General features: G+C 32.3%; 1 protein-coding gene across 1 annotated transcript; it reads right to left on the reverse strand.

The window, feature by feature from the left end:
• Nucleotides 1–1,582: 1,582 nt before the first annotated feature.
• LOC127707651 (uncharacterized protein C8orf76 homolog) lies at nucleotides 1,583–27,665 on the reverse strand. The gene is made up of 11 exons (XM_052212289.1): nucleotides 27,625–27,665; nucleotides 27,390–27,452; nucleotides 23,033–23,139; nucleotides 21,755–21,875; nucleotides 19,964–20,076; nucleotides 15,865–15,949; nucleotides 15,014–15,170; nucleotides 9,829–9,901; nucleotides 7,604–7,663; nucleotides 5,211–5,291; nucleotides 1,583–1,694 (listed from the first exon to the last, which is right to left on the reverse strand). Exons 3-11 carry the CDS (start codon nucleotides 23,132–23,134, stop codon nucleotides 1,620–1,622), a joined length of 867 nt encoding a protein of 288 aa, XP_052068249.1. The 5' UTR covers nucleotides 23,135–23,139; nucleotides 27,390–27,452; nucleotides 27,625–27,665; the 3' UTR covers nucleotides 1,583–1,619.
• Nucleotides 27,666–27,915: the final 250 nt, after the last annotated feature.

The raw sequence follows: 27,915 nt of genomic DNA on the forward strand, positions 1-27,915 counted from the left end.
TCATTTTTAGTGTATTTGAAAGATATTTCATCGATACAGTTTTCTTCTTTCATTTTGTAAATTACTTCATATACTTTTTTTTTAGTGTTTTAAGATTTATCTTTTGTATTTGTTCATAATGTATGTTATCATTCAATTGTTTTTGAGAAATTTGAGAAAGTCAGCAAGATTTTGAATGACTGTTACATTGTTTTAATCCACTTTGTGAATGATATTTTCATCATGTTCTAGATTCTTGAGGCAGTTCCTTTCTTGTAGTGAAAGGTTAAAGTGTTTTTCGGTATATATCTAGATAATTCCATTTTCGTATAAGAAATGTAATTTTCAATAGGGTTATCGGCAAACGCCGGCACCAAAAAGTTTTATTTCTCCTTGAAGGGATGAATTTTATTCTGTATATTTGGATTTAAAAAAAAAAAGAATGAGTCTCAAATTCCTTTCAGTTCATTTGAAATCTTTCATTATTTGTTTTATGGATATTTTTGACATTGGAACAAAGTTTAGTCCTTTAGCAAGCACTAGTGTTTCCTGTTGTGATATTGTTTTAGGTCAAAGATTCAGTACAAATTGTTTTGCTGTTTTGAGCTTGATTTGTTGTTTATGTAATGTCATTTAATTTTTGACGGCTTTGAACTTTTAAATGTTTTAGTCTTTTTCTTGTTTTTATTAAGTCTTCTATGTTTAGGTCAGAGATATGATTCACACCAAAATGGTGGATATTGGATCAATTTCTATGAAATTATGTCCTGATGTTAAATGCTGTATAAAAGTTTAAGAAAATCAAAGATCAATCTTAGATCATTTATGATCACTTTAAATGATATAAAATCGGCTCAAGATTAATATTACTTAGAATATATTTTTTTCTCCCACATTCTTCTGTCCTATCTCCCACCCCTTCTTCCACTACTTACTCACCTCCCTTTTTAGCTGCCCCCCCTTATATATAAGTGCATATAAATGAGAGGGTGACTTAGGATAGAATTGGAACAATAGCTAAGAAAATAAGTGGGGGTATCCACTTTGATATCAATACACAGCTTGTGCCAAATTTTATTCAATTACTTACACATTCATATTTTGTTTCATGATTTGTTTTTTTACTTGCAGAAAGTTTTAACAACACTGATGAATCTTAACTAAAAATTCTATTTAGAGGACACAGCAGACAACAACAGAATCTAGGATTGTTACGTCTTACTTTCACAACATAAATGTTGCAGAATCTACAAAAATGCAATATTCTATAAACAGTAAATATATAGAAAATCAACATATCAATGATAATTAATGTCAACATAAAAGCGCTGACTACTCGGCTGGTGATTCTCTCGAAGACAATACCTCCAGTAGCAGTGGTATTGACACAGTGGTTGTAAAAATTCCTCAAAGATACCAGGCTTAAAATTTGGTAAGCAGGACAAGATTTTCTTCTACATAAGACTTATCAGTGGTGATTAAATAATAAAAGTTGGAAGGCCAAAGCAAAAACGGAGTTGAAGAACATTACAGAAAATAAACATATCAATGTATGACATCTTAAATTGAAGGCCAAATGAGCTGTAAAAAATAAGTCCCAAAACAATTTTTTTTTCAATTTAATTTGCATTGTTAACTTATTAAGATAATCCTTCTTTCTGTATCCAGGAAAACCATCTCTGATCAAAACTAACATCATCTTTCATAATCAAAACCTAAAATTAAGAAAACAATATCATCAAGGGCTTTTGAAATGCAATTTAACTATCAACTACAATACATTGTTTCTCCTTGAAGTATTGTATTCCTAAAGTGCAGTCTAAAGTCTATTTGTGAACTTATTAATTCTAAATGCCTGTACCAAGTCAGGAATATGGTAGTTGTTTTTCACTTGTTCGTTGATTGATAGGGTTTGATTTTGTCAGTTTTTATAGATTTCCCCATTTTGAATTTGCCTTAGACAGTTAGAGTAGAGTTCAATATTTGTGTTATACTTTTCTACTGTGTTTTATAATTTTTAGCTGACCAGGTCAATAGCCCCAAGTAAGATTTAACCATCACTTTGCCTTTGTTTTCTATCTATTTATTCCTCTATACATCAGTCTCGAGACAATTTACAACATCTTCTTAAAAAAAAACAGTTGGCAAATTTGAACCAAGTTTGGCAATAACAATACACGTATATTAAGATTCCTTTAAACTAGTTTCAGTACAATCAGATTAAAACTATAGCAGACAGCAGCAAACTTTGAATCTAATTGGCCAATTTTCAAGAACCTTTTCAATTAAACGGTTTAAAACCTACATAGCAAAATAGTTCTTTACTAAAGATTTATGATTGGACGACCTGCTACAAAAACGTTCCGTTAAATGTTGATCCAGCAGCAAGCATGGCAACATTGGTTGCACAAAGTTTCATTTAAAACACTATAAATAATCAAGTTTTTATCATCTTCTTTGAATCTACTTGGCCAAATTTAACCAAACTTTGTAGGAATGATGAATGAAAGATCTTCTGCAATAAATTTTCATTTATTGTTGATCATTTGAGATAGATAAATTTCAAAGGCTGTCTTTAATTCTGATTGGCCAATTTTTAAAGCCCTTCCCCTGTGAAACATAAGATTGATGATTGGAATCCTTGTATATCAATGATCATGTTGCAAACATGGTTTCATTTTGGGCACATAATTTCCATTGAAAACCTACATAAAATCATATGTTCATCATCTTCTTCTCCAAAACTTGACGTCAGTATTAACCAAATATAAAGGAGGTCTTTAACAAATTAGCTCAATCTGATCAGATGTTCGCCAGAGGAAAACTGCTTAGGGAGCTGCCATTTGATTTTTATAGGGGGGGGGGGCTAGGATGAAAAATGTTGTAATCTCTGTCCTGCCTTTTTATTTTTCACTCTATTCGGTCCTGCCTTTTTTTTTTTTTTAGTTTATCCTGACCTTTTATTTACATAAATTGTCATCCTGCCATTTTTTTTTACAAAGTGTCTCATCCTGCCTTTATTTTTTACTCAAAACTCCGGTCCTGCTTATTTTTTTTCAAATTTCATCCTAGCCCCCCCCCCCCGCAATAAAAATCAAATGGTAGCTCCCTTACTTAGAAATTAATAGGAGGAAGACACGTTATGATTTATTTTCCTGTAAACCTTCTAATAGTTCAATTATAAGTCAACGTTAACCAAACTAGAAAGGAATGATATAAAATAGGTCTTTGAAGAATTATCTTTAACTTATCAAATGACTACCAGAGGCAAACTACATTCTTATATGATCTATTTTCCTGTAATCTTCCTAACAGTTCCATTGTAAACTTCTCTGGGAATCAATATAAAGGCAGTCATCCCAAAATGTCATTTTAATATTTAAGTTAATACAAGGTTTTATGTGTCTACAGCCCCTCCAAAAAAACAAGAGGTTTAGAGGTCAGACGCAACAAACAGTTTCAACTAAAGGAAGGTGTCTTTACAATATGTCGAGCTCTAATCAACCTTAGCAGAAATAAATCTGAGTGAATTTGAAAGAGTTTGTCAAACCATGGAAGTATTATATTGACAGGAACTACTACGACTCGACTTCAAACATTTCATCTGCGATGCCGCGCACAATTTAATGACATATTAATTAACTTGAAACATGGGGCATTTTATTTACATACCAGCGTGTTGCACCCTACAAAATTGTCATTCTCTGTTACTTCAAGGAAATAAACAAAGAAATCAAAAGTAGTGATAAATTCTTAGCAAACAGCAATCCTCGTCAGATTCTGTTACCCTATCGCTGCCTATTTGTGCCAATTGATAGATTGATGGATTTGTGCGACATCATTAATTCTAGAAAACACATTGACTATGGAATTTTGTACTATATTAATTGAATAAATACACCATGTTTATTGATTTATTTTTTGGTAGAAATTGCACTTTGAATATATCGTAAGTTGTGATTAATTACTGTTTAATCCAGTGGCATACATTTCATGCATATCTAAGACCATTGTAAAATGATTGTTCTGATTAAAATAAAAAATCAAAGAGATTTTAAATAGATGTAAGAATTATAAGGCTTCGCATTAAATCCAGGGTGAGATCATTGGTTGGTATACGAATGTTTCCACTGAACCCTGGTGTGTTGAAATTATTTTATGTACTGTAACTGCAAAGTAATATTTACTTGTATCATTTGGACAGAAAGTGATAAAATATTTAATGAAACAGAGATGGTTTAGCCAATCCATAACATTTTATATGTCTTTGTTTTTTTCTCAAATTGATAAATATGGGTCAAATCATAAGTCATGATTGGCACATTTATAAATGTACAAATAGAAATACTGACACCAGCTGCATATTATCTGACAACATTCGTTCAAATATGAATATTTTAGCAGCTTCGAATTTCACAAATGCCAAAAAATTAAAACGCACATATATATATATATATAAATAACTAGGTGCATCTTTTTTTTTTACTGCATTTGTAATATATAATTTCTGAGTTATTTAGTCCTTGATCGGTTAATTTTCGCATTTAAAACTGAAAATTTCTTCTTTGCTGGCTAATCCAGGCCCTTCATTATATATGTTAATCGATTCGTCACAGTGTATATTTATATCAGGAAAATTTCGTGGCTCTGCAGTAACCAGAACACACTCTTATGACAGTTTTAACTTAACCCCTGAAAAAATAAAATAATGTCACTTACTATATTAAAACGTTGACGTTTAATTAATTCTGGGCCGATTTTCATTTTTTATGCATCAGTCAATTTTTTTTAAATAAGTTGTTTATGAATGAAATAAGCAAAGGTGCTTTCCGAAAGGTATTGATGTTAACCTGTCTTGATAAAAACTATGTGATTAATAAGAAGTATCTCTGGTCAATTTATGACCGCAGCATCACAGATAGTCACAAAAGGAAATTACGATAGCGTACTAATAGACAGTTTCCATATCTTTTCTACAGGGATCCCCAGGTTATAAATAAGAGCTAACTAATCGTTGTAGTTCTGGCAATATAATACTTCCATGGTCAAACATATGGTTTCAATACTAAAATCTTCAAATGACCAAAATAAAACATCAAAGTACATGGCAAGACAGCCACTGATGAGGTTCTTGACGTTTTTTTCTATTTCTAATTTTTTGGAATTTCAGGAAAGAAACAAATTCTTGTTAATATAGATACCATGTCCATTAAAAGAGAGAAAATACCAACTGGTTTATCTTTGTCCCCTGTTTGACTTTCATCACTTTCATCCTCTTCATCCTGATTTTGACATAAATCTTCTTTCAAGTACTGAAAAAACATGACAAAATATGTAGGATACATTGATCAATCTTATATACATTTCTTAATCACTCCCTTATAAAACACTTCAAAACAATATGACACAGTCATCATTATATATATATATATATATATGAAGGACTACTGCAGCCCTTAATTTGACATTAAGGACCACCTCGATTTTCTTCAAAGCCTCCTGGCAAACATAAATATATGATACAGCATAAATGTATGTGTTGTTTATTTCAATCGCTATTCTGTTTTTCAATAGTAGTTGTAAATATACATTATCAAAGTGGCTTGGAGAAGCCAATACAAAAGTCAGTAAAAAAGCATATGATGCCTTAAACCATTGAAAGTTATGGGTGTATATGCTTATAATAGCTAATAAAAGGTTATACCAATGTGGTATGATGACATAACTAGAGGCTCTCAAGAGCCTGTGTCGCTCACCTGTATTTACTGATGCTTTGGAAATCATGTAAAATAAGGTTAAAATCATAATTAATAGTATTAGATATTAGATATTATAATGATATCTAAGATAATAACAAAAAACTGCAAAATTTTTGTAAAATTACTAACTCAGGGGCAGCAACCCGACAACGGGTCGTGGGATTTGTCTGAAAATTTCAGGGCAGATAAATCTAAATCTGATGAACATTTTTGTCACCTGTCAGATTTGCTCTAAATACTTTAGTTTCAGAGATATAAACCAAAAACTGCATTTTACCCCTATGTTCTATTTTTAACTCAGTTGGCCATGATGGTTGGAGGGCGGGGTCATCGGACAAATTTTTTAAACTAGATACCCTAATAATGATTATGGCCAAGTATGGTTAAATTTGTATCAGTAGTTTCAGAGAAGAAGATTTTTGTAAAAGATTACAAAAATTTATGAAAAATTATTAAAAATTGACTATTAAGGGCAATAACTCCTAAAGGGGTCGACTGACAATTTTGGTCATGACAACTTATTTGTAGATCTTACTTTGCTGAACATTATTGTTGTTTACAATTTATCTCTATCTATAATAATATTCAAGATAATAACCAAAAACTGCAAAATTTCCTTAAAATTACCAATTCAGGGGCAGCAACCCAACAACAGGTTGTCAGATTTGTCTGAAAATTTCAGGGCAGATAGATCTTGACCTGATAATCAGTTTTACCCAATGTCAGATTTACTCTAAATGCTTTGGTTTCAGAGATATAAGCCAAAATCTACATTTTACCCCTTTGTTCTATTTTAAAAATGGCGGCCATCTTGGTTGGTTGGCGGGGTCATCGGACACATTTTTTACACTAGATACCCTAATGATGATTGTGGCCAAGTTTGGTTAAATTTGGCCCAGTGGTTTCAGAGGAGAAGATTTTTGTAAAAAGCTAACGATGACGACGACGGACGACGGACGCCAAGTGATGAGAAAAGCTCACTTGACCCTTTGGGTCAGGTGAGCTAAAAAAGCTGGATAAGTGTACAATAAAAAAAAAGAAACAGACTTGTCACATTATGTTACACTGGGTACTGTTATATGCTGGAAATAGATGTATCTGATAGCTATCATCAAAATAAATGGAAGAGAAACAAATCTTGTCAATTTTGTTTGTCACTTATATATTGGAGTGTGTATAAGGTGTGAAAAAATAATAAAGATCTAGCTAAGAGCTACTTGAGCAGCAGATGCCATTTAGATTTGATGAAGGTAAAAAAATTCTGTGCATCTGTGAAAGTATTATTTTTTTTATACTTTATTCTTCTCACTCACATTGAAACTTACAATAAAGTTAAAGAAAACACTACATAAAAATTTGACTCAAAATTTGGAATTTTTAGATGGGGGACCATGGAGCCCCTTGTGATAGTTGAGAACTAATAATGTAATGTCAAATAGATAGGTGTATGTTTATAAAAAATACATGAAGATAACCAAATCTGATATACATCACAGCTGTTAGACCTTTTTACCAAATTCATTAATGACCAGGACTAGAATAACTCAAATACTAATGTAAAAGAGGGACGAAAGAACATGATTTTGATTCTATCCTAACGAAAATTTTGTAAAAAATTAGGATTGGTGAACTTGCCAAAAAAATATCAGTAAAAAACAGTGAGTTCACAGACAGACTACAAAAATTATGTCAAACTCATATCTTAAACCAACTGTGATTTCTTGAAGTTTGCTTTAATTAATCTCAAATTTTCAATATTTCTAAGCTTGACTATTTTCAGTATTTTCAAATTTCACAAAACAAAAATACTTCTATAATTGATAAAAGACAGATGAGTTAAAAAACATTTTGATGTTATAACTTACCTTGGAAGCTGTTGAAATAATATGATCAGGTACATCAAATTCGGCTTGCTGCTTTTCTGTCTATAATTAGCAACATGTAGACAAAATTAGAATCTAAATCAAGAACTTCCTAACTAATTTGGGAAAATGCCTGTTTTTGGTTAATACAGCTCTGGTGAAATATTAAAGCCTCATGGAGTTTATAAATTTTTCACTATGATAATATGGCCAATGCAAAACGAAGGAACATTCTTTTAAGGATTGACCTTATTTTAAATAAAGAATGATAAATGTTAAATATCCAATTCCATGTAATAACATCATGGTGCAAGGGAAAAAAAGTTTGTACTTTTGATGCTAAACAATTTCTTTCTTTTGTTTGTGTTGTTTTTTCTAGTCATTGTCATTCAACGATCTACAATTGTTCAGTGTTTTTCTAACATCTTAAGATGAACTATAGTGAAATATGAAATTCAATAAAGGCTGTTCCATTTGTGTATTTTTTGTTGTTGATCTATTAAATAAGCTGTTATCACAGAGATATGTCTCGCCTTTTTGTAATTTTGATAATGCAATGTTGAAATTAAAATAGCAATACTTTAACATGTAAGTAATGCAAATATTCAAAGTCGATAAACCATGACTGAAGGTACATGGCTAAACAATCTCCATGGAATGAGATGTGCCAATGCTAATGCAACTGCATACCAAATACCATTGACTTATTATAAGTCGTTCCCTTTAAACAAACCTAAACACAAACATCAACTTGTAAACTATGTAAAAGTTTCAAAGTCAATGAACCATGATCAGGGGTGGGGTTATATAATCTCCATGAAATCGATACTTGCAAATGCCAATAAATTTACATACCAAATATCATTGACTTAACATTAGCAGTTCATCTTAAACTGATCTAATCACAAACTAATACATGTAAACTAAGCAAAAGTTTCAAAGTAAATAGACCATGACTGAGGGGGTGGGGCCAAATATTCTCCATGGAAATGAGATGTGCTAATGCTTAAACAACTGAACACCAATTAACATTGGCCTACCACTGACGGTTCCCCTTGAACTGACCTAATCACAAACTAATACATGTTAACATAGCAAAATTTTCAAAGTCTATAGACCATGACTAACGGGGCGGAGCCAAATAATCTCCATGGAAATGAGATATACCAATGCTTATACAACTGCATACCAAATATCATTGACCTACCACTAGTGGTTCCCCATAAATTGACCTAATCACAAACTAATACATGTAAACTATGAAAAGTTTCAAAGTCAATAGACCTTGACTGAGGGGGCTGGGCCAAATAATCTCTATGGTAATGAGATGTGCCAATGCTAATACAACTGCATACCAAATATCATTGACCTACCACTAGTGGTTCACAATGAACTAGACCTAATCACAAACTAATAAATTGTTGAAGCCGCCGCCAACGCCGGAAACAGCATACCTATGTCTCGCTTTTTGACTCCGTCAAGGCGAGACAAAAAATAGATCATTGAATAATAATGACATTTTTCCATTTGTGTTCTGATCAGATCATGCTGTTATGTCAACATCCCGTTTTATAAAAGATGAGCTTCAAAACGAAAGTAAAAGTTTCTAATCAGACTGTATGTTATATCAATATCCACTGATGTTTCACACTTTTAACGATGCACTGTAAGTTAACAGAACTATCAATATTCAAACTAATGTCAGTTCACAGAATCCATATCAAAAGCTTAAGTATGAAGTGATCATTTTCATGTCATTTTTCTTTGTTTCCCCAATGGTTACCTGATTGCCTAATTAAGTTTCAAAGTCTTAAGAGATTATTAATTAAAAACAATTTTGTAATAACAAAATCCTAATAAGTTTAAAAACTGGTTTGAAAAAAAATGTTCGGCTGACTCAATTCCCTGTTCTATAATATGTGATTTTCTAGTTTCGAAAATAAAGTTGATGTCAAGATTTCCATCATCCATTACAACTTCTTAACATTGATTTTTTTGGTCTTCAATGTGGATAAACATTTTCTTTCATCTTCTGTGTCTTAGGCAACAGCATTTTGTCAGAACTTAAGATAATTTCGAGCTGATATATGGGAACTTCATGTTTATCTCAATATGTCATTTTTGGGGGCTGGGGGTAGGGTATATGGAGGAAAATGCATTGCTTGGATGATATTTCATCAATATAAGCATGAAATTAAATGTTCCTTAGAGATTTAATAAATAACTACCTCCTTCAGTATGTTGGTCAGTTTGGCTTTGAAGAATGAACTAGAATTTCTTATTATATTTATCAGTAGCAACCTGAAACATAATTAAACTATGATAAACTCAATTATAACTTATATGCATAACAATACTACAAATTTCATAATATTTTTTTTATATTTTTTTCCCTTGGCTTGACAACTGTGTGGTTTTGATACCTGTATTCATATTAAATATACCATTTTTTTTTTTACAAAATTTTACATAATAAGGTCTCATTCCTGATAACTACAAACATTATTTTCAAACACTCCATAAGCAGTTTATAACACAAGTAGGTATCCTTGATTGTGAATACTGCTGAAAATTTACAAATTTCACAACCTTGAAAATCTACAAAAATTCAAAAATAAGTATTCAAAGTCTTTTGCCCATTTGTCAAATAAATGCATGGCAAAATATTCAAGGAAGTTTGCACTGCAGGTATTTCGTGGAAAACTGAAGAATTATTTAATAACCCCAAAATTATGCCCTCTTTTTTTCTCAAGCGAACACATCTGCCAAATAATGAATAATCATCATACTAAACCAATGAAACTGATTAATGTGACTGAAAGATTATGTATTAATAGTTATAGAATAATCAAGTCAGTATATGTTAGTTATACTGCATAGCTTGTGTGATCATTCTTGACCCAAACAGTATCAGGAGTTCAGGTCAATAGGTCATCTAGCTGTGCAGTACAATGTATAACTAACATATACCAATTTGATTTGGAGAAATAAATTGTCAATCAAATAAACTTGTGCATGAAGAAGACATTGTCAATTCACAGCTCCTTTTAAATTTTTTCTTCTATATAGACGGGTTTATTTATAATTGACCTAGAAAACAAGGGCGCATCCATTAACCTCTCACATGACCGATCCGCCATGACAACCATGAATAAAATGCTTCGCTGAGCCAAGCTGGATACGACCGCAGAGATCCCAACCCTGAACAGTTGGGGAGAAATAGGACACAATATTCACGCTTGATACAGGTCTGAATTTGGATTGTAATTAAATATTTGACACATAATAGGTTTCTGACACCGAATAACTGTAGTCAAAGAACTTAGAATTGGTTATATGATTTGAATTCATATTCAATTTTTTATCAAAAATCTGAAATGAAAAAAAAATTGCCCCCCACAATTTCTTTTTTACCCCCATCCCCCCCACTTTTCTCTCAAGATATGGTCATAATCTCAATTCAAATTTCCAATGGAGTTTGCAACCATAATTACCAATTTAAATACATCATAAAAGTCTTAAATAGGTAATTTAAAAGCAGTGTAAGGGATGTAATCCAACATTGTACAATTTTGTTTTTGGATTACCTCCCTTACACTGCTTTTAAATTGTCCATTAACCAGGAAACCCTTGTTTTTTCCCTTTTTTGCCCCTAATTCCTAAACGGTTTGAGCCATAACCCCCCAAAGCCAATCCTAACCATCCCTTTGTCGTATGGAAACTTGTGGTATAATTTCAGAGAGATCCAAACACTTTTTTTGCCCCTTTCTGGCTCCTAATTCATTAACTGTTGGTACCATAAGCCCCAAAATCAATCCCGACCTTCCTTTTGTGGTATTGAACCTTATGGTAAAATTTCATAGAGATCCATTCACTTAAACTAAAGTTATTGTGCGAAAACCAATGTGTCTTTGGAAGACGACGACGTCATACCAATATACGACCGCAAAATTTTTTTGCGGTCGTATAAAAATAACGCACGTGTATGATCAAAACAGTATCGATTTTCTGTTTACATTTGTACTTCCTTCATTTTCTTATCTATATATACATAATGGATACTGCCGAAAGTTATAAAAAAGGTGGAGGCATTTCATGTGCAGTTAATAGTTGTACAAATAATCGTAGAAAATTTCAGATGTTGAAAAAATCAATAAATAAAATATGTGAATTATGCAAGTTTGCACACAATCCGTTTTTTTTTTTAATGAAACTTGTCAAGTATGAAAGTAAATCTTCACTGGCAGACGAATGTTGACGCGCCGTCATACGACTGTTAAAAACTTAAATTATCTATGAAAATTAATCTGATGACTACAGTTCATCTGCCTCTGTCTGTATAGAATATCTACACATCAGATGTGGATCCAGGATTTTGAAAGGGGGGGAGGTCCCCAAACAAGACACAATTTGTAGTGGAAGCGGAAAAAAGTCTTGATTAACCATGAATGAAGCTTCATAAGGGGGCCCGGGCACCCCCCTAAATCCGTTCCTGTACATTTCTTTAGATAACAACAATGAAACCTACGGCCCGAGGCTACACGCTTGAAGTTAGAATTGGATGCAAATCAACCAAGTATGAAGAGACAAGCTTTTTTTATACATGAGGACTATCTTTATGCTGCAAAACATTAACTCAGACAAACATATTGTTAACAGCTAGAGAAGTAAGGAGTTCAAAGTTTGATAAAAGGGGGAAACCACGTCAGCGTATAGACATATTATGAATGACAGTTACGCCTTATTGTGTTCTTATGCAACTAAGTTTTCTTTAATTTACTGGAATTACAACATAATTAATTTTTAACTGTGATATTGCAGATCAGCTGTTGCTCGATCGTACTGATGAGGTTAACATTTAGTCGATATTTGGTTATTTGGGATGGTGCTTTCATATTTCGATAAAGTAATGCTTGTAAACTATTTTATTCCTGGGTGTCAGTTCTTGCTGAAAAACATAAAGGATTTACAAACAGCTGCAATCTTACACAAATCCCAGCAAAACTTTCTATTAAGAGCACTTATATAAACCTCGTCTTAATCATGTTAATGGTCCATATAAATCAAAATGTGCATCTTTTTTTATAATGACCCATATGAAGGCATGTGTGCTTAAAGTATATATTCACTTTGCTGTCTTTATACAACATTTACAGTATTTTCTGTTGAAACTTGATTTGAACTTTCCTCAGTCGATTATTCTGTGCATGAATTATAAAATTTTACACATTAGGAAGGATTTTTTAAAGGTCTTGGTAATCAAATAGTTTACCAGAACCTTAGGAAGGGTAGCCATAATCCAACGATCCGAAATTCCGACAGTTCAGTAGTCCGATGGTCCAATATACATCCCTAATGTAATACAGTAATACTATATTTCACTGTATTATATACACTGGGGACTGATTCAGGATGAAAATATACGAGACCTCTGTTTTTGGCTGAGGGGGAGTTGGCAAAACACAAAATGATGCTTTTAAAAAATATAACTAATCATTGCTTTTAATTTACACGTTTGGGTCTTTTGTGGTTTAATGACATTCATTTATTTTTAGCACGGGCTGGAGCATGATTTTATACTATGCATACTAGCTAGTAGTTTAATGTCAAGTAATTTTTCTGCAAAAGAAATTGGAATCGAACACCTAATAACTAAATTCATGCGGAGACGAAAGTGATACGAAAACGTCACTCAGTTATGAGCAGTATACATGAGTCGAACCACTAGCAAAAAATCATTTCTGTGAAAAAGTTTATCATCAAACGGTACATGTCTATAGGTATATATTTTTTCATAAGATGTAAGTAACCGCACCCTGGAGAAAACGGGCTGTCGAATAATAGGACCGTCGGATTAGAGGATTGTTGAATTTTAGGACTGCCTCATTATACATGTATAGGTCTGACCACAGAATGTTCTATGAGTTTGATAAAATTGTTTTTTCTGATATATCACATTCGACCCGGCAAGACAATTTAATGTATTTATGTATGTGTTATAATAATCAATATTATGATACCAAATGATTATAATCGATATTTAACCTGGAATTAGTATTCGTATATATTGTGTCCCGGGTGTAATGTATCAAATACTGTGAGTTATATTTTAAGGACACGACACCTGGCCTGCAATACACTTATAATTTTAATGTCCATTCCTTATCTAATTACTTTATTATGTATTCTATAATTTTTGCCGAGGTCACATTCTTATGTTTACTGTAACTACATACGGTCTGGGAAATAGATGTATATCTTGTTTACATTTTTTCACTGTTGTAATGGCGATTACTACTACGAGGACGCCTAGAAGTCACGTCACAAACTAAGGCTGATAATTGGAAAAACCTGTTTATAGAAAGGGAATAGCTGCCTTTATAAGTACTGTAGTAAAAGGTTGGTTACTTTTAAATTAAAAACTTTTTTTTATTTTCAGGCTTTATCTTACTATCATGGTCAAATAATTTGATTAATTGGGTTTTAATGACAGGGGTTTCATTGTTTATATAGATTTGGAACAATTTAGAGCTAGAAATATTTTGATGACATCTTCCTGTTACTGTGAACTGTATGGTCTCACCTCTAAATGTCCTTTTGATTATTTTCTTCTTTGGATTGATGTCTCATTGAGGTATTATGTACATCTTTTCATTCATATAGTGGTTTAAGTTCAATTTGATGTACATCAAAATAGGTTCATGAAAAATCATAACTTAAAGGGTTATTGAGCATAGAGTTATTGCTTTTCTTTTTTAAAGAATATATACAGATGATGATTAATCGAAGAGAGGTGTGCCTTAATTTGTTAGACAAAATGAAACTAAAAAAACCTACTATGTGTCGTTATATATATATTCAAAACCCCTCTATTTTTCATCTGTATTCGACAATCAATTTTGAAGACATGCTGCATTTAAACAAAGTCTACTGGTATTTGTCATAAATATTTTTCCAGTTTAGAAACATTATTGAAATATGATCCTAATTCAATTTGCTCCCAAATCGTCACTCAATAGGACTTAATATCTAAAATTTCGTAATAAATTCCATTGAGCAAAACTGTCTTAAACTTACATTTTTCTTCAGAAGTTACAAAAAATAGTTATCTAGTTTGACCTGATGACTCTGATTTTCATATTTACATTGTACAAAAGAACACAGAAACAGTTCCTAGTTTTAGGAATGAGCCATTCTCCTGTTCCTAACAGTTTTACAAACTTTATTTTATTTCATATTTCAAAATGATTCAGTTGATTGCAAGGCAAGAGTACATTTGAACTGTGCAGTATATCTGAGGTATAATGCAGATGTGAGTTAATGCACAGCTTTAAAAAGAGATCTTGCCTGTTTCATGTTTTAACAACAATTATAGTCAGAAAGAAAATTAAATTTGTCAGCAGTAAAAAATACCTGGCTCTGATAATACATGACAATCTTTTCATCCTGAGATATTCTGAGTTGTGATTATTTTGTTCAATCTTAGTTAGGTAGCAGTGACCTAATTTTATCCATAAACTGTAGGTAAATGGATGCATTGTCAGCAAGTGCTTCAAACTTTCTTCTAATCCTGAAAGAAGACAAATACTCACATTCTGACATAAAGTTATAACGAAGGATTGATTAATTTTCCTATTCACCTGGCCTAAACAAACAATTGACTAATCTTTTGGTATTGACGCTTTTCTACACTTTAACTTACAAAGACACAAGCGATTTCTTTGCAGAGGTCAATTTCTATTCAAAAATTAATTTTTGCATGCATAAAAAGATATATAAGGTCAATATTCATGAGACTGCATGCAACTAAAAAAAAAAGTTTACAACAAAAAGAGGAAGGTCCAGTACTCATTAAACAGATTAAAATCTCCTCATCAATATGCCTCTCACATGTCAAGACACCTCCTTATTGTCTTTAAATGGAGCTGTTACTTTTTATTGAATTGTTTGGTATAATCTTGAAAAAAACATAGAAATCTTAAGGATGACTGAAATTGTAAAATGAATACTTGTAGGGGTTATAACTCTTTTATGACTTAACCTTTTTTTGTAAGTTCTCAGTATTGATCTGAATAAAACCTTGTTGAAGTCATACAAATGGTGTAAAGAGGACTGTCACAGTTGCTAAATGTTTAATGTTGCATATTTTTTGCCAGGTGAGCAATAAATTATTCAGACTCTTGTGACTTCTTCTTAATGTTGAATAATATCTTGGCGTTGAATTAAACATTGCAAAAATAGGTAAACTTGATGATGGGTCCTACCTTCAGTATCTTGCATCTTGACCTGTATTTGACTTAATAGTAAATTTGTTTGCATGATTTGATCAGGAGATTTGGCATCAGATACCTGTAACATTAAGATTATAATTAATATCGACATCACCTTTCGTTTAAGTTAATTTATCTCATTTAATGACTTGGTTTATCTCATCTAATGACTTGATTTATCTCATGTAATGACTTACTTTGTTTAATGGCTTTTTTTTTTTATTAAATGACTTATATTGGTAATTTATGAGTCTTATGTAGACGAAACGCGCATCTGGCGTATTAAATTATAATCCTGGTACCTTTGATAACTACTTACACCACTGGGTCGATGCCGCTGCTGGTGGACGTTTTGTCGCCAAGGGTATCACCAGCCTAGTAGTCAGCACTTCGGTGTTGACATGAATATCAATTATATGGTTATTTTTATAAATTTCCTGTTACAAAACTTTGAATTTTTCAGAAAACTAAGGATTTTCTTATCCCAGGAATAGATTACCTTAGCCGTATTTGGCACAACTTTTTGGAATTTTGGGTCCTCAATGCTCTTTAACTTTGTACTTGTTTGTCTTTATAATTTTTTTGATCTGAGTGTCACTGCGTCTGGCGTATTAAATTATAATCCTGGTACCTTTGATAACTATTTACAACTATCTTGAAATTGAAAATAATAAATTAGAATTCATTCGTTATCAAAAATAAATGATACTATCAGTAACCCATCCTGTGAAAACAAATTGCATGGAAATCTATCCACCATAAAAATAGTTTCATGTCAAATGCACAAACATAAATGAACCTTTTTAAATATGATAGTCTATAAGTAAACAGATCTTAACATTAAGAAAGCTGTTTCATATTGACAATGATTGAGGACTGTTCTAGAAATGTGTGTTTAGGGCATTAGAAAACCAGAATGAAAAGTTACTGAATAAAACTTGTGTCCAAAGAATGATTAAATTCAAGAGATAGATCATATCACATAGAACTTTTATGTATGACCCATGCCAATCCTGACATACTGTGGATTCATTTATTTTCGTGGGTACCAATTTCGTGGATTGCGAAAAATTTTCCTTTTCGTGGATATGTGATTTTGTGGTTTTGTCAAAGACTGAATGCAACCTGATATAAATTTGTATTTCGTTGAACATTTAATTTCGTGGTTCACCTGTACCCACGAAAACCACGAAAATTGGTATCCAACGAATAAAAATGAATCCACAGTAGCTAAAATCCAAATATTGTGTTACTACTTCATAAACAAACTAAGTCAATAAAACTTGTTTCTATCAGACCAGTTTTATCAGTCATGTATCCTACATATTTAAGAAGCTACCGAATGATGATAGAGAGCACAATATGCAGAGTTTGTTTTTGCTCTTTTTCTTAATCTTCATGTTTAGGAATAGAAATAAGAAAAGCCCACTTATGTATGTACTTTACTGCCAAAATTTCTACAAGAATTTTGTTTATTTAAAGCCTCCGTGAAAGTTACAGCATTCTAATAAATATAAGATCATTTAATTCCATTTCAAAGACAATCATTTGGCAACTACGAATGTAAGGAAGAACGTTAAGCTCTATCACTAATAAACAATATGTTGTACCAGTAGTTGCTATCTTTGGTCTGAGATGGTCTTGCTTAAATATTTCTTTTTCATTATAGTACTAAATTAAACATACAAATACCAGTTCACAGATATTTTTTTCCTAGCATATTTTGTGGTGTTTTATCATCAAGAATTTTTTTTTTAAACTTTTAGGTGTATTCATGTCAAAGAAGATTCAAGTACTGTAAATTTAGAAATTTTTGCGATGTTTTTATTATTGTGGAAATTGCATGGAGATAGTTGTCACAAATAGTTGCTGTGAAAGTACTTTGCAATTTCCTTCAATCGAGACAATTTGTAAGGCCACACCAATTTGATTAATAGTTCTTTGGATTTTCCCGCTCCTGTTTTGGAGAAATTGACTTTTCAATAAAAAAAAAAAATTACCGCTTCCGACAATTTTTGGGCCGCATGCCGCTCCAAAATTAGTTTATCCTTGACATTTTTTTTCTCTTAGACGTTTTTCTCGTACATATATTGCTCCGAGTGATTCAAACACATGTGTGATAAATCGAGTTATAAATAAAAGGTCAAAAATCGGGATGCCAACATGAAGTTGTGTCAGATCATTGCCGAGGACATGTAGTTATTAAACACAGTTATTTGAAATGCATTTCGTTTCACCTGTTCTAGGAGACAAAAATAAAAAATCTTTCGTTAGATGACCACGATCACATCAGTACTTGTTAGAACCATTGTCATCCCCGATCATTGTTTCAACAGACATAGTCCGAGATTACTCCGACGTCCAACAGCTGTTTGCCAGAAAAGATGGGGGGCTGTTGTCCCACGGCCCAAGCTTGTCTGGCAAAACAACAATTGGACGTCAGAGTAATCTCGGACTACAACAGACATAGGTATCTAGAGCTATCTGTCTTGGATGAAATTAATATTAAATTCACATGAACTTTTGAAAAATGACAGATTTATCTTATTTTAATGAAAACTCCATATCCCCTTGTTAGTCTATTGACATGCAATCAGAACTCTTTTGTAAGGGAAAATTTAAGAGTTCCAACATTCGAGACCAAAGTGGTGGTATTGGGATTGGCATGCTAATAATAATTAGGGATGTGTTATTGGTGCAACCACTTCCAGTTTGAAATACATTGCAGGATTCAGGGGAAAAAGGAAAAAGTATTTTGCTAAGTCAGAATAATGCATGTGAATGTGGTTAAATGTATTTTAAGGGAATAGATATAGGGAGATGTGGTATGAGTGCCAATTAGACAACTCTCCATCCAAGTAACAATTTATAAAAGTAAACCATTATAAGTCAAGGTATACGGCCTTCAACACGGAGCCTTGGCTCACACCGAACAGCAAGCTATAAAGGGCCCCAAAAATTACTAGTGTAAAACCATTCAAACGGGAAAACCAGCGGTCTAATCTATATAAAAACGAGAAACGAGAAACACGTATGAACTACATATAAACAGACGACAACTACTGTACATCAGATTCCTGTCTTAGGACAGGTGCAAACATTTGCCGCGGGATTAAATGTTTTAATACATTGAGATCTGCATGCATAGCAATATAATTATCTTACTCAGGATGTTGTTGATATATTCACCTCACTCATTATGTTGATCCTATTATGGATAAATAGTTCCAACTGGATGTCAAGCAGCCAATAAACAATCATTACCATATAGTTAAAACAACTATATCAAAAGATATTAAATATTTTTCATGGGCATTTTTTTGGAATACATACACATCATACACATATTTTAATTGTATTCAACACATTTCATTTACCTAACTAACATAATTCCTGTTGTTTAACTGCATCTGATATGCTTCCTTAATATATACACATGTATGAATTTAAATGAAAATTCACGCAGTCAAAGCTTAATTGACGAAAATAATCAAAATTATACTAAACCAAAGCCAACCAAAAAGTTGGGTATGGTACAGACTGTACTACAGGCACAAATACATCAACTTATATGCATAAGAGCATGTTTATCCTCCTTTTTCTTTGAAGTAACCCAGTTTTAACATGTACAAATATTCTAAATCGCACAATTTAAAAAAAAAAAAAATATACCGCTCGCTCCACTTGTAGAGCACCCGCCTCAACAAAACTCATTTTCAAGAAATAAATACAATCAAAAAAATTTCGCTCGCTCGCCCCATATTTTTTGGAGCTTTTGTCCGAAGAACTAAAAATCAAATTGGTGTGGCCTAAGCATAGATGAATCAGCATATTTCCGATTGCAATTATTTATTAGAAAACTAATATAAAATCCATGAATTTAAGAACCCATGAACATGTAACTTTTGCTCAAACCACAAAAAATTGATAACCATGAATAAAAGTACACTCGCAGTAAACTTGCATTTTTAATTTGGATACCATTATAAGTATGTAGCATTTCCTGAAATTAAAATAATCAAACAATCACAAACTCTTGAAACTCCTAAAAATACTTTGCTTGGACAAATAAGATAGTTTATAATAGTCTTACCAATTGTTGAGCTATATCTAAAGCTTCTGCATATTTCTCTGTATGAAGATAACATCTTGCCAAACATTCCATAATGTCTTGTCTTAATGTTTTATTGTTCGCAGGTAAGCTATCTGAATAAAATAATCTGACAGTAAATGTCTTCTGTAATTTAATGATGTAAATTAGAAGAAATTATGAATACTCATGATTCTGAAACATACCAAGGGATATCATGGTTATCATAGTAATGAAATCAAAGAAAATCATTTTTTTTCCTGAAATTTTAGAGAAAACAAAAAATTGAAATCTCATGCATTTTTATTCTGCAAACCCTACAAAATACATTATCCCTGCAATATAAACAAAAATTATTTCTTTGTAGCTTTTAAATGTTTTTGTTTGATATACGGTAAAAACCAGAATTATTACGACAATTGTGTTCATGTTTTAAATATAAATAGCCTGATCGTGAAATTTCATTTACAAAGAGAGTTGAAAGATATACCAAAGGATTATTCCAACTCATAAGTCGAAAATATAATGACAACGCCATGGCAAAAAAAGAAAATGACCAAAAGAAAAACAACAATACACAAAACACAAGATAGAAAGACTGAAAATGTGTAAATAGACAATTACAGAAAATTTCTTTTTCTTTTTCATCATAATTCCTTAAGTTTTTTTTTATCATTTTGGAACAACTGTTTTAAACATACAACTTTTTTGCATGTCATCATCACAGATCAAAATTTATAGACCCATCCAAACAGGAAAGACAGTTAATTAAAGTAACAAAAAGATACCAAACAATTGGATAAATCCTATTTCATAGATTACAAGTACAAAAAAATTTGTCCCCTTGGATATACAAAGAGGCCTTAACTGGTTAAAAAGGAGGAAATCAATATCCGAGATCCCATTAAACTTGGTAAATGCATTGTCTTTCCCCATTGGACAGGTTTATTTTGTCTATGACGATGATATATATATCCATTGTATGTTTTTAAACAGTTGTTTAAAAATGTTTGGAAATGTTTGAAAATGAAAAAAAAAACAAAAACTTAGTGTAATAAAGTAAAAATACACAGTAAAGCTGTACACATACTGTAAACCAACTTATTTTTGCGGATACTTTATTTCACATTTAGCCTTTACTAGCCCACTTCGCGACGATTTAATTTCACGATTTTCAAATTTGCTTTATGTAGTTAAATGAGGAAAGAACCAAGAATTACATATTCGCGACAATTTATATTCACGTTATTTTTCTACTCGCGAAAGACACGAAAATAAATCGCTCATGAAAATTAGTTGGTTTACAGTAAATCTCTAGCAGGAATCATCACATTTAAAAAACCCTGGTCTAATGGAAAAGTGTTAGACAAAAGAAAGAGACATAAAAGGGTCAAAATATGGTCAATAACAGATACCTGTAAACTTGACCAAAACTATGGACAGACTATTTTATATATATATATGTGACAAAGGGACAGACAGTTGGATGCACAGACAAGAAAACATAATGCTGCTCTACTTTAGTAGACAGAGCATAAATATAACCTCGCTTTGCAATCCTTTTCAATGAAATTCCCATTTCTCAATAATAAGTTTTTAAAAAGTTCAATCTTATACTTTCTCAACATTAATAAGTACAGATGAATTTAATAATGAAATACATTTTACTTTGAAAAGAATAATCCTCCTAAAAATCTTTATAAAAGTTAAAAATTTTCACAGCTCAATTGTGTAAAATTTTAGACTAGACTTCCTAGGATTTATTGAACCTAATAAAGTTATAATACAATGTACCTAGTCCTTCTTTGTATGAGTCTATCGCCTCTGTGTACTGTTTCTGATGGTACATATTATCCCCCCTGAATTTGTAAACAATGCCAGCATTTTCTGGTTCTGGTGTTGCAGTTTTGTACCACTAAAATGAATATTCATCAGACTTTTAAAATCAAAAATACAATTGAAAATTCAGTTTCTAGCTAATGATCATAACGTACATAACAAATGGAATTGTCAGAAATTAGTTTAGTGTTAGTAGACAGGTAGATATATATGTTAAAGCAAGCAATAATTATGCATGCTAATAGATGAAATGTGTATTTAATTGATTAACAGTGGTTCTATTGAGCCATGTAAATATCAGAAAATCACAGGGAATCATAATGAAATAGAATAATTTCTGGGAATTGAGAGAGATAAATACAGTATTTTTTTTATGTTTATTGTCATTTAAGTTCTCAGTTTTATATACAATGTACATGATATACAAGTAAATTGTACGTGTAATACAATCAATGGCAATCCTGCTGTATCATCCATCCGTGATGATATCAATATCAGTGGCGATTGGCAATGGTTTATATATCAAACCCTTAATCTGTATAATTTCATGTCATCAATATCAGTCAGAGTTGCAAAGGCTTTATCAAACCTCTGCAATGCTCTAATCTGTATTATGTATTAAGTCGTGTCATGTGAAAAACATCTATTTGAGGTAGATAATAAAGTGTAACATACTTGTTTTTGGTTCATTATTTTGTACATAAATTAGGCCACTAATTTTCTCGTTGGAATTGTTTTACATTTGTCATTTCTGGCTTTTCATAGCTGACTATGCGGTATAGGGTGTGCTCATTGTGAAGGCCATGCAGTGACCTATAGTTGTTAATTTCTGTGTTATTTGATCCCTTGTGGAGAGTTGTCTCATTCGCGATCATACCACATCTTCTTATTATATATATATGATATGGCTTTTTCAATATCATGCACTATATCAACCCTCAACTAATATATTCCATTGATCAAAGCTCTTGGGATTATGTTTGAGTCTTGGGTTGATACAGATGTGATATTGAGAAAGCCATATTATATTCTCTATCAATTAGATGCCTACATGTATTGAAATTTTTTATTTTTCTAAAGTTGTTCCACATCATAGCATTCTTTGTAATCTGGTAAAAGTTTTAGACAAAGCTTACAAAAAGACATAAACATGAACAAAAGTTTTAAATGATCCTTGTGCAAAATCAACTCTTGTGATTCAATATACAGGTATGGCCTGATGTCAGAACTTACAAATTCATTACAAACTTTTGCATTGTATGATTTCTTCTTGTCATTTTCATTCTCTTTCTTCGATTCAAAATCTTCATCGTCAAATTCTAAACCAAGATCCATTTTAACTGTAACATAATACAAATGGCATATAACTGAAACAAATATGTACATTTAATGTTTATATCCAATTGCATCTATCATGTTAATCTGTGTTAAATAATTTCCTGATAAAAAGTTTGTTGGTACATGTAATTGGAAATTATTCAAATTAAACTTTACTTATCATGCTTATGACTTCATTCAGTTAACAATATTTAGTTTGAAACAAAATGAAATGAGCAACATATACATTTTGTAAGAAATTGGTGCCTGTGACATATTTTTATTGCTCTTTTTTAAAGTTGATTTTTTGTGGATGTCTCAGTAAATTTTGTACATATCTATACTATTAAACGAGAAGACCTCATTTTGTGTGTCGCTTCTCTTCCTTTCACAATGAATTAATCATCATGCCTCTGTGTCCTATAGGTACCATGCATAGTCGCATTTGTCATCCTCGCTTATGATTATTCAGCTTGGGTTATTTTGGGAGGAAAACGAAACTAGATCTCTAAAGAGCCTGTGTCGCTCACCTTTGTCTATGTGCATATTAAACAAAGGACACAGATGGATTCATGACAAAATTGTGTTTTGGTGATGATGATATGTTTGTAGATCTTACTTTACTGAACATTCTTGCTGCTTACAATTATCTCTATCTATAATGAACTTGGCCCAGTAGTTACAAAATTTATGAAAATTGTAAAAAATTGACTATAAAGGGCAATAATTCCTTAAGGGGTCAATTGACAATTTTGGTCATGTTGACTTATTTGTAGATCTTACTTTGCTGTACATTATAATTATTGCTCTTTACAGTTTATCTCTATCTATAATAATATTCAAGATAATAACCAAAAGCTGCAAAATTTTCTTAAAAATTACCAATTCAGGGGCAGCAACCCAACAACATGTTGCCTGATTGGTCTGAAAATTTCAGGGCAGATAGATCTTGACCTAATGAACAATATTAAACGTGTCAGATTTGCTCTAAATGCTTTGGTTTCAGAGATATGAGCCAAAAACTGCATTTTACCCTATGTACAATTTTTTAGCCATGTCGGCCATCTTGGTTGGCAGGTGGGGTCATCGGACACATTTTTTAAACTAGATACCCTAATGATGATTGTGGACAAGATTGGTTAAATTTGTCTTAGTTATTTCAGAGGAGAAGATTTTTGTAAAAGATTACAAAAATTTCCTAAAAATGGTGAAAAATTGACTATAAAGGGCAATAACTCCTTAAGGGGTCAACTGACCATTTTGGTCAAGTTGACTTATTTGTAGATCTTACTTTGCTGAACAGTTTACAGTTTATCTCTATCTATAATAATATTCAAGATAATAACCAAAAACGGCAAAATTTCCTTAAAATTACCAATTCAGGGGCAGCAACCCAACAACGGATTGTCTGATTCATCTGACAATTTCAGGGCAGATAGATCTTGACCTGATAAACAATTTTACCCCATGTCAGATTTGCTCTAAATGCTTTGGTTTCAGAGATATAAGCCAAAATCTACATTTTACCCTTATGTTCTATTTTTAGCCATGGCGGCCATCTTGGTTGGTTGGCCAGGTACTTGGGCACATTTTTTAAAATAGATACCCCAATGATGATTGTGGCCAAGTTTGGTTAAATTTGGCCCAGTAGTTTCAGAGGAGAAGATTTTTGTAAAAGTTTACGGATGACGGACGCAGGACGACCGATGCCAAGTGATAAGAAAAGCTCACTTGGCCCTCTGGGCCAGGTGAGCTTAAAAAAGGCATCCAGATATTGTTTCCATCATAGGACAGACTTTTAAGTCATAGAAAAGACTTCCGTTTAGGACTGCTTTAAAATTACCCACAGTACTTGGGGACAGGACAATTATTTTCGCTATTTTTCTGTATACTATATATCATGTATATGATCATACATGTACATATACTATAAATAAAGTGTATTTGCTATTTACTATCAATTCCAAGTTTACTATCCACGGCAGTCACTCTCTATATAATATATCAGTGACCGTCGTGGATAGTCTCTTAGTCGATATAATATATCAGTGACCGCCGTGGATAGTAAACTTGGAATTGATAGTAAATAGCAAATACACTTTATTTAAAGTATATGTATGTTCAAAGTATACAGAAAAACAGAAAACAAAAAATAACGGACTTTGGAAAAAAGGGGGAGGGCTAAAAGAAATTGTCCTGTCCCCAAGTACACATGAAGTACTGATGACTTTTGATACCTTTCCTGAAATTCTACAGTCATAAATCTTTTACAAAAATTCATCCTACAACAGTTTACATACTTTCAATTACGCTCTAATGCCCGCGATTTTGCGGGTGTGTTCTAGTTTAATATATATTTGTAGATGTATTTATAGCTACCAGTACATGTATGTTGAATTTGAAAGATGTGCATATTAAATGGCAAATACTAAAAAAACCTGAATTGATTAGTCTTTTAAAAAACCTATTTTAAACTGCTTTTTATTTTTCAAGTCTCTGAATTTATCATTACCCATACCAAGGAATGAAAACGAGTAAATTTTTGGTAAAAATATTGACAAGAAGCATGTTTTCAGCTAATTTTAGATAGCGACCAGATAAATCTAATGATAACAGGACTCAGCTAGTGTTATCAGGACGCATCCAACGGACACAGGGGTTCATAAAATGCGCATCCTGATCCAGGACATGTATACCTGCCTCAAAGAGAACCCTTGACTGACATTTCTTCCTGCTGACTGCTACCTTGTGAACAAGCATTTTGAAATTAAGCACAGCATATCGGTCTAGAACAAAGCAGTGTTTATATTCATATCACATTTTAATTATCTAGTCCTGAATTTAACACTGGTCGCTCAATCAATCAATCCTTTTGTTAATGGTCAAGCACAACATAAACAAATAAGAAGCTATACAACACAGATGCGCACGACTTGTATTACATGATTATAGAAGAACTAGCAGTGTAACATCAATGCTACAGGCACTAAATTTGAAGACACTACAGGAAAGGAGAGCTCAATGTAAAGTCATTATGTTTTATAGACAGAATGATAGAGTAGTAGACAAACTGATTGCCATACCATCAACAAATTCACAGCCAATAACATCAATAGAAAGAGATTCATATTTCCTTTTGCCAGGACTCGAGTTTATCGTTTTTCCCAGACACCATCAGAATATGGAATGGACTGCCACAACAACTAGTAAGTTGCACAACCCTTGAATCATTTAAAAGGGGTGTGCAAGAGGGGGTGGGTCTTTTCACCTCCGAACACCACCAAACACCCAAAAAAACCATCAACCACTGAGAAAATCAGTGATTTTATACAATAAAACTATAAAATCAATTACATTACATCTAATTAAACAAATTTTTAGATGTTTATATGCATCATTTTTCTGTTAAAGTCGATTATAAATATAATCCATATAAAGAAAAACGTCTCCGGATTCATCACTATTTTTCCGGATTACATTGTGTGTGTATAAGAATCATTTGACATCAATTACTGATGAAGGATATTAGTTACCCGAAATATTTAACATTTGTTCATGTCTCTTTTCTTGTTATTGGTACAACTTATTTATAAAAGAAGAAAATAAATGAAGAAAAAAAAATATTTGAGGTGTCCAGTGGTGGTTTGCAGAGTTGTAGTGTTATAGACTCCTTTTCTGTTCGATGTAGATATTCGTTCTCTTAACCTTATTATTTGTTGAATTAATAACTTAAATATTATATTTAGGTCACATTTATAACAATAAGAGTTAAAAAAAAAAAAAATTTGGGGGTGTTCGGTGGTGTCCTGCAGTGTGCGGTGGTGTAAAGACCTACCGTGCAAGAGGTCCAGCTTCAATAGATGTTCAACCTTGTTTTAACCTTATCTTAAAGAAGCCCAGTTTCACTGTAGTTAACTTGCAGATACCAGCACATATGTTGTTTTTACATTGAACATGTACATAAAACAGTACTGTAATACTCCCATGGAAGGACTGTACTATAAATGAAGACATGGAAGAAGAAGCAGAAACGATTTCCCTGTAATTATTGAAATTGGGCGATGGTTTTCCAATAAACTTGAAAAGTAAGAAACAATCTGTGTTTTACGACCAGTATTTGTCATAGTGACTTATCCACACCCGTCATCGTATGCGTGAATGATTTTTAAATTAAAAAAAAAACGTGCATCCCCAAACTATTCAATTCAGCTATTTTGGAAGTACGGGTAGACTTTTCTATTGTATGTAGACGATAACAGGCTATATAACTGACCTGTAGGCAAGTACCTATGGTACTTTTTCCTTACAAAAAGTAAAACGCTTATCTTTAGAAAGAATACACCTTATCGATATTTGTCCGCCATTACTGGACATCACACAAGTTCCCGTAAAATTTTGACGTCATAATAGAAAATGTCTGACGCCACAATGGAAAAGTGATTGTTGTATGACGTCAAAAGTTCGAGCGGGACAGATTCTCGGGTCAAGCGGGAATAGCGATAAGGTGTATTTTGTTGTGGAGTGTACAGATTTTGTTGGGGGAAAGAAACGAATCTATTTGTAGCATTTGATGTGAAATGCACAAAACAAATACGGATATTTAAATACTAATTCCGTAACCTGACAAAGCCAGTCCCCACTATCCAATCACGGGGGGGGTCTCAACATGGGATTTTGGATACAGTTGTGCAGCTTGGATTTAAAAAGCACCCCCATTCATATATTGAATAATTGTGAAATCCCTACCTATACATATATTTCACAGCGAAATCATAACCCATTCATATATGAGGGGCCTG

This window comes from Mytilus californianus, unplaced genomic scaffold (genome assembly GCF_021869535.1).
Source record: "Mytilus californianus isolate M0D057914Y unplaced genomic scaffold, xbMytCali1.0.p SCAF_7, whole genome shotgun sequence".
NCBI lineage: Eukaryota > Metazoa > Mollusca > Bivalvia > Mytilida > Mytilidae > Mytilus > Mytilus californianus.

Excerpts from the sequence above, each read along its gene's own strand:
- LOC127707651 (XM_052212289.1), bottom strand. The coding sequence starts at position 23,134 with ATGGATCTTGGTTTAGAATTTGACGATGAAGATTTTGAATCGAAGAAA. Across the intron at positions 15,950-19,963 it reads TAGATATAGCTCAACAATTG|GTATCTGATGCCAAATCTCC; the intron begins GTAAGACTATTA and ends TTAATGTTACAG. Across the intron at positions 1,695-5,210 it reads CAGGGGACAAAGATAAACCA|GTTTTGATTATGAAAGATGA; the intron begins GTTGGTATTTTC and ends TCTTAATTTTAG.